Source organism: Odontesthes bonariensis, chromosome 9 (genome assembly GCF_027942865.1).
Source record: "Odontesthes bonariensis isolate fOdoBon6 chromosome 9, fOdoBon6.hap1, whole genome shotgun sequence".
NCBI classification, from domain to species: Eukaryota; Metazoa; Chordata; class Actinopteri; order Atheriniformes; family Atherinopsidae; genus Odontesthes; species Odontesthes bonariensis.
In genome coordinates, this window is record NC_134514.1 from 13,304,122 (window position 1) to 13,315,485 (window position 11,364).

The 11,364-nt window shown below is 40.9% G+C and overlaps 1 protein-coding gene across 1 annotated transcript; it reads right to left on the reverse strand.

Annotated features, from left to right (window-relative positions):
• On the reverse strand, positions 1-11,070 carry tsr1 (TSR1 ribosome maturation factor). The gene is made up of 15 exons (XM_075473186.1): positions 10,916-11,070; positions 8,445-8,548; positions 8,131-8,359; positions 7,671-7,805; positions 7,114-7,562; positions 6,383-6,527; positions 4,854-5,029; positions 2,065-2,279; positions 1,768-1,927; positions 1,572-1,682; positions 1,337-1,469; positions 812-928; positions 531-671; positions 372-446; positions 1-279 (listed from the first exon to the last, which is right to left on the reverse strand). Exons 1-15 carry the CDS (start codon positions 11,040-11,042, stop codon positions 101-103), a joined length of 2,496 nt encoding a protein of 831 aa, XP_075329301.1. The 5' UTR covers positions 11,043-11,070; the 3' UTR covers positions 1-100.
• Positions 11,071-11,364: the final 294 nt, after the last annotated feature.

Consider the following 11,364-nt stretch of genomic DNA (forward strand, 5'->3'; position numbering starts at 1 on the left):
AAATACAAATTACACTTTCTTTTTTTTTTTAAAAGTGTCATGAAAACATTTTGATGTTAACGCATAACTTGTTTCTCTTGCATTGTTACGTCCCCCCGAACTATTCCATGTCAATGTCATCCATGTTCACAGTGACCTCTTTCTTGAACCAAGGTAACGGTAAAGGCACGTATGGGTCATATGTCCAGCGAGGATACACCCTCTTGTACAAATTCATCATGACTGTGTCTTGAGAGGGCAGCTGATTATCAAAAACACACTTCATGTGACCATGTGTTCCTGAAAATTTGAAAGAAGGCAGTGAGAACTCACAGCAGTAAAGAGACATGCCTCAAGAAGGCTGCAGACAGCAAGTTTGTAACTTTTCTCACCTAAAGCCTCCTTGATGTGGCCTCTCCGACCCCACTTTGTCCGCAGCTCCACTGGTTTGAACCACATGATGTCATCTGTTTCAGAAAGAAACAAAAAAAGCATTAAAGATGTCACACATTATAGTGGTAAAGAAAGAAAGTATGAGGACATTCTCTCACCTCTATTAAAGAACATGTAACGAACAACTGCAGAGCGCCTGTTAATTTTGAATGGGTGTCCGCTCAGTACTATCCTCTTCAGCACAACACGCTGAGGGTCACAACTGAGCAGATTGCCTGTGGCCACAAGGTCCTGGATGCCTACAAAGACATAATTAGACAAGCTTGAATGTTCGTGCTAAACTTGCTTAAGAGGATAATTAAATTAAATAAAACCTGACAACAGGACAGACGGTCAAAATCTAATTAAAGGAATAAATAAACAGAACTTGTCGTCTCACCGTCATTCCTTTGCTTGAATAGCAGGACTCCTGCAGGGGGGAAGGTGATTGGAGCATATACTGACACCACAGTGGGGGCATCTTGCTGGAGGAAGCGCTCCATCTTATGCTTGTCAGCTAGAGAATGACAGAGATCAATGCTCAATAATGCCTTTTCTATTGTATGAACAGAGGATACTTGTTTTTACTGGAAGATTTTCTTTCAATTGAAGTAACTCAGAATGTGGCTGAATAAAAACTGACTTTACATCAAGACTCATGCCATAAACCAAAAAATAAAACAGAATTTGAATATAAAAGCACCAATACTGAATGCAAAAGCTTTGTTTCAGTGCTTTTATCACATCATTTCCATTTAAAGCTTTCAATGCAACAAGCTTCGGGACAGCAGGGTAATTCATAGCTCTCAAGTCTTGTGCTGCATTTATTAGGGTGAGTTTAAAAAGTACAGTTTGATTTAGATGAAATCACAGTTGAAATTGGGTGTGCTTAGATGTGAATGTGCTTGATTAACAGATGTTCTACCGGCTGTGTGCTGAGAGAATGTGGGGCAGGCCCTGAATCTTCGGAATCCACAGTGGAACACGAGCTCCTCTTTAGATTTGATTGGCTCCGTGTTGCTGGGGTGTCTCCGCACCAAGACATGCATCACTGACATCTGATCACAAATGAAAAATAATGAGCCCGGAGACAGTCGCAATGACAATGCCATGCAGTCTGTGTTACTGTGCTCCAAATGGAGGCTTCTGGATGGCAATACCTTCTGCTCGTGAGGCAAGAGAGACACCAACACCAGAGGTTTGCCAGACTGGACGCTCTCCATCACAGACAAAGGCACATCATTAATGTGCAGCGTGACATACCAGCCATCCTGAAACAGCAGTGTCAGAGAAACCACAACTCAAATATCTTAACAAGTGTGCACCAACAGATAATGATAGTTACTGTTCTTTTACCATGGCTCCTTCCTCTTCTGCTGCAGCCTCTGCAAGGATGCGGTGCCGAGTGCGTTCAAAGCTCTGGAACTGGAAGATGCGCGAATAGTCGAGAGGCAAGTTCTCCATGGGGTCCCAGGGTGAGGAGCGGAAACTTTTAAGGCCCCTGTAGCGTTGAAACCTGAAAGTAAAGAACAGCAACATATTATCCATTATTAACACAGCTGTTAAACTTATCAAATTATTTGTATTTAGAAATAATATTTTATGTTATCCTATCTGAAAACTAATTTTCCTCCGACAAAACGAACCACTGACCTGACTCTGGCAGGAGTTTCAAGGGGTGTGTCCACCTCATCGGGAAAAACCTCATGGGATCGTGCCTCCCGGTAGCGTTTAAGGCCTTCTTCTTCTGCTGCTTCATCCATGTGTTCATCATACCGCTGATCTGCACCGCCTCTCTCTGTGGAGCACACTTCTTCTTCTTCCTCCTCCTCTTCATCCACATCTGAAGCACAGCATGATCCAGGCTCCTGTTCAGGAAGGATATGGTACACATCTGATTTAAGAAGGAATACAAGTGGCTATCTGACAGTAGACATACATTCCAAGAGGACTGTACTATTTTAGACAAAAAAAAAAATTTTTATGGTCACAAAAAAAAGAAATTTTATTTAAAAAAAAAAAAAAAAGTAAAATTAAAAAGTAAAAAAGCATCCAGGCAAATGGGTGCAACAATCTATTGAAATTCGACAAACAAACAAAAAGAGATAAAATTAAAAAAAGCAGAAATAGAGTTTGTACAATTCTAAAAAGCTTTAAAGTTAAGATTTCTGAATCCTCTGAGAAAACTTTCTGTTGCTTCTTTAAGTAGTCTTCAGGAATAGTTCTCCAGGCTTCTTGAAGGAATTTCCGAAGCTCTTGTTTGGATGTTGGCTGCCTTTTGTTCCCTTCTCTGTGAAGATGATCCCACACTGCTTCAATAACGTTGAGGTCCAGGCTCTGGGGAGGATTCATCCATCCATAAGACCTGTTGCCACTGATTTCTAGTCCAGTTCTTGTGTTATTTGGCATACCTCAGCCTTTTCTCCGCGTTTCCCTTCTTCAAGAATGGCTCTTGCCAACCACCGTTCCATGGGGACCATTTCTGACGAGGCTTCAATACACAGTGCATTGATCTGAACGCCCAGATGGATTTCTCAGGTACTGTGTCCGGGCTTTGATGCATTCTTTCCTATTTTTAAGGACATCTTTTGAATACATCTTTGGATTATTTTGTCCTCCACTAGTTCTATTTTCCCCCCTTTTTTTTTTGCATGGACACAATGCTGACATATGCCAAGTTTTCAGCTAATAGCTCTTTGGGAATCACCTTGATGGTGCAAAAATTCCATTTCATGTCTGTCATGGTTTTATCTTTGGCCTTTTTTTGTAAAAACAACTAAAGAAAAACAAACGACATGTCTGTGCGACAGGTAGCTCGTAAAAAAGTGGCTAAAGATACGATTTGAAATTGGCCATCAAATTGTCAGTTATGTATACAAAAACAATGCTTCATACCTTGAGTTAGGCTTCTTTTTATGCTTGAGCAATAGTTATAAGTCAGTTGTTAAGTGGCTTAACAAAAGCACATTCCTCAGTAAATGGTCAGGTACAGAGACTGGACTGATAATCATAAGAAAAAAAAAAAAAAAAAAAACAGCCAGCGTCCAAAGAAAACATTGAAAGACCTTCAGAAAGCCGAGAGAACTATTGCTCAAAACCTCTTAAAAGATTATGAGAAAGTCTGGTTCCATAAAAGCAAAATGTAAAGAAATTAAGGCTGGCTCAACACTCTTTCAAGGAGCTGTAAATCCCATGTATCAGTTTGGTTAATTATTTCATTATCACGATGGGAATAAAACTTAAGTTTCGGATATCATTTAGTTCGCCGTAATTGCATGCAGCCTCATAGACAGTAAACTGTTTAATTCGTCTCAGTGTACAAGCTTTCAGTCCATAATCTTCTGCAAATCAGGTATGAGTCTCCTCTTACTTCACTTTATAAAACTGTTGCTGCACTCCACAACTGTGGACAGTGAATAGGTACTGCATCTGTATTTGTAAAATGTGAGAAGGAGCTTAGAGAATTGATTGTATAAATATACATGTAGTACTTTGGAAATTATGCAGGATACGGACAAAATAGGACATCCTTGTTCATCCCAACATATAGAAATTCAGCTTCCACTTTCAGTACATTTGTACAAGGAAACGAGTCATCAAAGAAAGCCTGCTTCCGAGCAGTCACCCTACTGACAGATTACAGAAGAAGCCAGACACATGAGCGGAAAGCACTCAGCATGGGGTTGATTCACAACCTCTCTGACATCCTCACCACAACAATAATAATAATAATCATTATCATTTGAAGTACCCCTTCACCTATTGTTACCCTCTACGAAATACGTTTTCCAGTGTGCTAACTTCGACATCAATGGCATGCTAATAACAATTAGAGATCGTAATGAATCCGTTGCATAAGGAGAGTTTCCCCAACTTCTTTTCAAGCAGAGCTGGAAATAAATAAATGGTCGACCCCTCCCTTCGTCCAGACGGGAAGTTCTGTTCACAAGGCAGGAAGACAAGAGGCTTCTCTCGGGACTCCTGCTCCAAACACTATTGTTGCGGTGTGGTAAGCAGCCTGGCACTGCAGGCCAGAGACAGACACTGAGAAAACAAACAGTGCCTCTCAGCAGCGAGGTGCACTGACTGAGGGTCACGTATGCACCACTCCAGCCCCGGCAGCGCAGATGCTCCATGGATTACTGCCCTCATCGTGTCTCTATAGGATTAGACTGTCAAACATCAGCTTCACTGTTGCTATAACAACAAGGTGAAGCTGGACAAACTTAACCTGGGAGGTCCATTAAAGCTGGCCTTGCAGTAAGTTAAAGAAAATTTCTTTGACAACAAAAAGGTTGTGATTTTAATATCATAAGAACCAAAATCACTGTTTACATTTTTTCTTTTAACAATAATCAGTTTGAAAATGATCATTTGTGAAAACTTTAAACTAATTTAAACCTTTACATAATATTTTAGTGTCACAAGCCATAGATGTGTACCTGAGAGTTATTCTCGTGTTCGTCTCGCTCCATAGCGTCATCCATCATGTCGTCGTCATCACTGCTTTCTTCATCCAAGTCACCATTCTCCTCCTCATCTTCATCAACAATCCACGTGGCCTGGTACGCCGACGTTCCCTTGGGGACCTTCATCACACGTTTGTTCTTCCTGGCCTCTAAACAGAGAAACATGAAAGGCACATTTACAGGCTTGCGTTTATTTTTGGAACGTTAAATCACGTGACACCAGCTCTCTCAGATATGTGGAGACTCAATGCTAGGCAGGGCTTCATTTAGCTGAGGAAGGTCAGAAGAAGTCTTCTTTATTTATCCATCAAGTCGATTTAGATTAGAAGAAGTCATATCAAGGCATCACAGCATGTATGGGCCCTTGGGGGCCTGCTAAGGAGACATGTCAATTGATAAAATGTTTAATCTCATCAAATTAGCTGTCACTCCTCTAACACAAGCGTGGCCTAATTTATGTTCCCCGTGTCTTTATTTTACCCACCACTGCGTCATCTTAAGGCTGAGTTATACTTCTTTTAACTGCCCTTGCGTCTTGCGCTTGTGTTAATGGCTCGAGACGTTTATACTTCATTTTGCTTTATCGGCGGTTGCGTGTGCTGCGTGGCGATTCACCGCCAGGACAGTAGGTGGAGTAGCGGGTTTTTTCAATGACAAGCCTACTACGATGAAAGGAAATTCACCGCCATGAGCTCTTTGGCAAGTCTCTCTTCCATAGATTCATGCTTCTTCTTCTTCTTGTAAATAGCCGGTATTTTGTCAGATTTTCAACACCTTGGGGGTCTAAACGACTACTTTCTCGTCTGAAAATGTTTCAAATGTTGCTAAAGTTATATATTTACAGAGTTTAGCCTATAGCTTAAGGGAAATCAGCTTTTCAGGCCGGCTGATTTCGGCTCGGGCAGGAGTGAAGTGCACTGTGTGTAAACGCTCTGCATGCTGTCTGATCGATCAAGTAGTAGGCGGTTTCGACCACAGCCAGTGGCTTGCGCTTGCGTCTTGCGTGAAGTTTAGAAAATTGAGGTGACACACGCAAGCACGCAAGGGGGGGCTTGCAACCGCGCAAGGGCTTGCGTTGCGGCTTGCGTCTTGCGTTACCGACAATAAACCAGGCTTTACAGTTGCAGTCTGCTCATCTCCCACCTCGGGGCTCACATCTAATGCATATCAATACAGTTGAATTCCAGATAGTGAAAAAAATCTGAAATTATGACTTCAAAAACAATCCCTAAGACATGTTAACCTGCAGTCCCCGTTAAGGGATAAAATCTAAAATTTTACAACCACAGCATCATCATCCCACAAAAATCACCATCCAACTCATTTAAAAACAGCAGCTGAACAATTTCAGCTTTAATGAGATGTTTGTTGGTCACACAGAGAGAGAAAGTGTCCCAACATACCACAAAGACTGGCGTGAGAAATGGACATGTGGCATGAAACTGTGTGAAGACCGTTAGAGCCCTGCAATATTCCAATATATGTAGATTCTGTTTCTGCACCTTCAGCTTCCAGCAGTTCTGATTCTGTCGGCCACGTCTGCTCTCCATCCATGGGGTCCACTTCGGCTTCTGCCTGCAGACTCTCCCTGCAGGAGGGGTCTGCTTTCATGAGCACCCGCACTGGAGCCTCATTTTCATGGCCTGCCTATGGGGCACAAAGATTACTCGTTGAAAGGAGAAACTATTACACTAGCTGCATAAAACACATCTAAAACTAAAAGTGTAAAACTTTTTTATACCGCAGTAAATATTCAAACTGATGGATTACCTGGCTAAAACTGGTTTAAGAAACCTTTTTATACCAAATTTGAATAAATGTTAGTGTTAACATAAGTGTTATCACCAATGAACTGCCCACATGTGTTATCTCTGCTAATGTTTTTTAACTATTCAATGTGACACTTAAAGCTCCCCCTTCGTGGTGCAGTAGGTTGTAATGAATTCAATCATCATTTCAGCCCCTTCAGCACACCAATTAGATGATTCCTGCCTTTGAAATGCAGAAATGCTGAAACTAATTAACTTAGTTAATGCTTCATGCTGCTGTTGACCTTGACCAGTGTTTTAAGTTTTGGAATGAGTCAGTAAACTAGTTTTTCACCAAGTAAAACAGGTGAACCTGGTAATAAAATGTAACCACACTGCCTCCAAGTCTGACTAAATGGTCACAATTTGTGGTTGTAGTCGAGAGCCTTTAATAAGCAGGATTTCCCAGTCCAAAGAACACCCACCTGCATCTCAACATCTCCTTTGCCAGCCTTTGTGGGTCTCATTGCTAGGTTGAGGGGAAGAGGGTCTGATGGAGCATCAATCTGACTAAGCTGAAAGTCTCCATGTCCACTGATGTGCACCAGTCTGTCAACCCGCAGAGGATGGCCACGGACGTACCCAGAAACACAAAGGGTGCCCATGCCGGTAGGCCCATTGCCTGTCCCCTCAGCGAGGCTGTTGGGTGTAAAAGTCACATGCTGTGCTAAAAGGTGGGAACGTCTGGAACGGAAACCCAGTTTCCTCCTTCTCTGAGAGCCCAAGTGTCTGAGAAGAAGGGTGGCATCTTGGTCAGAGTCCAAAGAGAAAAGACGGGCATCGGGGAAACGGACCTCCATGATTTTTGACAAAGTTCTTCTGGATTCAACCCTCTTCTTCACAGGAATGTCAGACACACCCTGACACACCAGCGCTACAAGGGAGGAATTTGGGAGGTGAAGACTTGGAAAATGTACATCAGTGAACAAAAATCTGTGTCAGTGGAGGAGTCTGAAAGAATTGTGTTCACGGAAATACTCACCATAGCTGGGGAGACCCTGGGCAAAGAGGCAGGAGAGACAATGGTCTCCGTAGCTGTCCCAAGCTTCAGTGGAGTCCAGCACAAACACGAGGCTGTCTGCAATCTTTGCAACATCCAGCAGGGAGTGCATGTCAGCTGTCCAAAAGAAACAATTATGAAAGCTTCAGAATGGGTAGAGTGCATCATAATGAATCAGAACACCAGCAGAACAGAAAACCAAGTTTGTATACAGCGCAGCGTGTAAATCATATCAAATTACAATATATGTGGAGATTTCACAAGAAAATGTTAACACAAACATTATTAACAAATCCAATGTTATTCTATCCAGTGAAAATAGTGAGACAGACACTGAAGATTTAATTCATATTAGTGCACAGCACAATTAATGCCAGGTTTACCATTTCATTTCTTTGACCCCCCCATTTTAACATTAGTTCCACATCCCTCAAAAACTTACCTGTGCTCTGGGTGAGAAAGATGAACCTTTGTTTAAAACGAGGCAGAATCAGCCCAAAACTGTCACTGACACCTGTGATGCACTGCTCCTGTTGTACAACCCCTCCAGCACCCTCTCCACGTAGCAGTTTGGTAATGGCACCGGCATCAACTCCAGCATGTAAGGACACAACAGCAACCAAATGAGGAGGGCCATCCCTGCTGCCGAGACGCCGCTTTTCTGTCAGGACCTACAACAGCGAGACACATGAACATTCTGCAACATCAATCAAGAAATTTAAGGGTTACTTTTGCTCACACGAGTTAGAAAATTACCATGTCTTTCTTATTTCTGCGTAGCTGGTTAGCTTTGTGCCTTCTGTCCATCTTCTTTATCTCCTTCCTCTGTTTTTTGGTAAGAGCGGTCACCGACACTCTACCTGTTAAGAGAGTTCAACACCAAGGGGTAATAATGTAGAGATCCCCACGGGAAGGGGTAAATATCTACAGCATTGTTTATATTATATATATTTTCTATTAAGAGGTACACTTTGGAAAGCTGATTTGAGCATTTCATTGAACAAATGTACAAGTGTTTGCATTTGCAGAAAAATTCAAATAGAGTCGTGCTGCTTAGAAATTAACTTCCATTTCAAATATATTGTTACCATCCCATTTTTACTCAGCATCATGTACCACTATGCTGCAGCGTGTTAAAGTATGCAAACAAAAACAAACTCTGCGTTTGAGCCGTGTTGGACTACAATACATCACTGTGGTTAAATGTACGATGCAAGTCTAAACTGGCAATATTTGTGTCCAGCCTGCAAAAAATAAAATGGCAGTTATGATCAATAGCTATAAACTGAGCGGAATTCAAGATCACTGGCTTCCAGTCAGTCACAGAATAGATTTTAAAAGCCTGCTGATGGTTTACAAATCCCAGGATGGTTTAGGCCCAAAATACATCTGTGATATGTTCAGAGAATATAAACCCAGCAGAGCTCTTAGATCCAAGGACTCAGGTCAGCTGGTCCAGTCCAGAGTCCAGACTAAACATGGAGAAGCAGCATTTAGCTGTTATGCTGCAAACAAGTGGAACAAACTGCCAGTGGAGATTTAACTTTCACCAAATGGAGACATTTTTAAATCCAGGTTAAAAACATTTCTTTTCTCATGTGTCTATGCATGAAATCTGCACGGTATCTTTTAACTTATCTTGACTGTTGCTTGTTTTTAAATTCATTTAAATGATTTTATTTGTTTCTCTTTATATTCTTTTATGTATTTTGAATGCTTCTTCCACTCTCTGCTGCAACGCTTTTATTTTATCTAAAGCACTTTGAATTGTTTGTACATGAAATGTGCTATACAAATAAATTTGATTTGATTTGATCAATGCAAAAGAATTCGAGGTCATGTCTTGTTATGTTGTCACTATAACGGATTTTATTACAGCTTCTCCGTTGTCTTTGAGGCATTTCAATAAATGCAGAGTATCAAGTATAAACAACTCCATACCAAATTACATAAAATGTTTTTCTTTAAATAAACAAGTAACAAACACTGTTATGAGGGACTTTTATGTAACGATGTCATACTTACACAAGTTCATATATCACTGTAAACTAACTATGAACACTTGGATATAATTTGTCCTTAATACAGATGTTTCTGTACATCTTTAGTGGAATCTCGGTTATAATGTTGGGGGAAGTTAATTTCTTTTAAACCTTGACCTTATTTCTGGCACAAAATAAGTTCATCTACTCACCGATAACAATTTGGTGAAAGTTGGCTATTTAGATCACTTGAAATCCATGTATATCCATATAATGGGAGTGAACAGGGCATTGACAATACTGCCTCTAAATAAGGCATTATCCGTCTTTATTTCACCAATACTTTAAGAAGATTGAATAAATGAACACGTACTATTGCACTGTTAGTTCACAGCTGCCGTGTTGTTGTTAGTGGGGGCTTTCAACACAAGTCTTGTGGGATGACGTCATCGACGCACGCCGCTGCAGCACAGTTCGTTCACTCCATCTACTCAAAGTCATCTTCCCCGTCGTCAAAATCTGATAAATATTCTACCATGCTGCACAAAACTAGCAGTAACAAAATCCGTGTGAAGATAGCCGACGTCACAGAGAATGGAGTAAATAAGGGCCCTATAAGCCCGATAGCCCCCAATAACAACGACAACTTCCCCTTTAAAAAGATTTGGTAGATTTGTCACCTTTACTGGTGTTTTTTTGTCATCAGGAACACTCTTATTAAGCTGACCATGCTTTGATATTCAGGTTGTACCTCAACTGTCAAAAACGTTGCTTTAATGCATGGTCAAACAGCTGAACAAGCCACAATAATACGGTCGTGAGAAATGGCAATGATGCCATTTTAAATGCATGTTTTCCCAAAAATGTGTTTATGGGATTGAAAAGATATGAGATGTCCAATTGAAAATATATACATATCACTAAAACTTGTCATTTTCTAACAATGATCTTGCTCACTAACCGTAGCTGGTAAAGTTTTAAATGGCTGTAGATCAAGTGGAGAACGTTGCCGAATCAGAACGCCACGCGAGATTCAACACGTGATGACAATTTTTTTTGTAAAAAAAATATTGTACATAGAGAAAAAAACTTTTTTTGTTTTTGTTTTTTCTAAAGACTTGATAGCGAGTAACATAATTTCCACCTCTTTTAAAGCCTCCACGAGCGCATACACGTGTGTTCCCAGAGGGAACAGCCACAAGCTACACAACGATGAGCGAAACTTCATAACTGAACGCAACTTACCTTTGTTTTCTCTTTCAAGTTCACCTTTTGTCCGATGTTTACCATGTTTGTGTCCTTTATTTTTTTGTTTGTATGAGCCGGATCTATGGCCCTGTTGTTTTTCCACATTCGCAGCCATTTTCACCATGTGCAAATGTCAGCTAATCCATTTCCGCAATGTCGATGATGTCATGAAAGAGGCGTGTCTTTTGGTTCTACCGGAAGCTTTTGTCCCTTCCCAATAAGAGCCTAGTTTCTGAGCGTAAAATGCTCTAACGCTATAGATACAAGACAGTTCAAGTTTGGCCCAAGTAAAATGAGGCTGTAACTTATTTTATGTATGAGGTACGATGCATTACATGAGTTGCAAAGCATATGAGGGGTCCACACTTTAGAAGGGTACACCGACAGCAAAGATTCCATTTATAAAAGATTAAAAAAAACGATAACAATAATTTGAAATGTTTTTC

What these genes read in the sequence shown, in the direction of transcription:
- tsr1 (XM_075473186.1), bottom strand. Translation starts at nt 11,042, where the DNA reads ATGGTGAAAATGGCTGCGAATGTGGAAAAACAACAGGGCCATAGATCC. An exon ending in AAGGAGATGTTGAGATGCAG is followed by an intron (nt 6,528 to 7,113) that starts GTGGGTGTTCTT and finishes TGTGCCCCATAG; the next exon opens with GCAGGCCATGAAAATGAGGC. An exon ending in GAAACTCCTGCCAGAGTCAG is followed by an intron (nt 1,928 to 2,064) that starts GTCAGTGGTTCG and finishes CTTTACTTTCAG; the next exon opens with GTTTCAACGCTACAGGGGCC.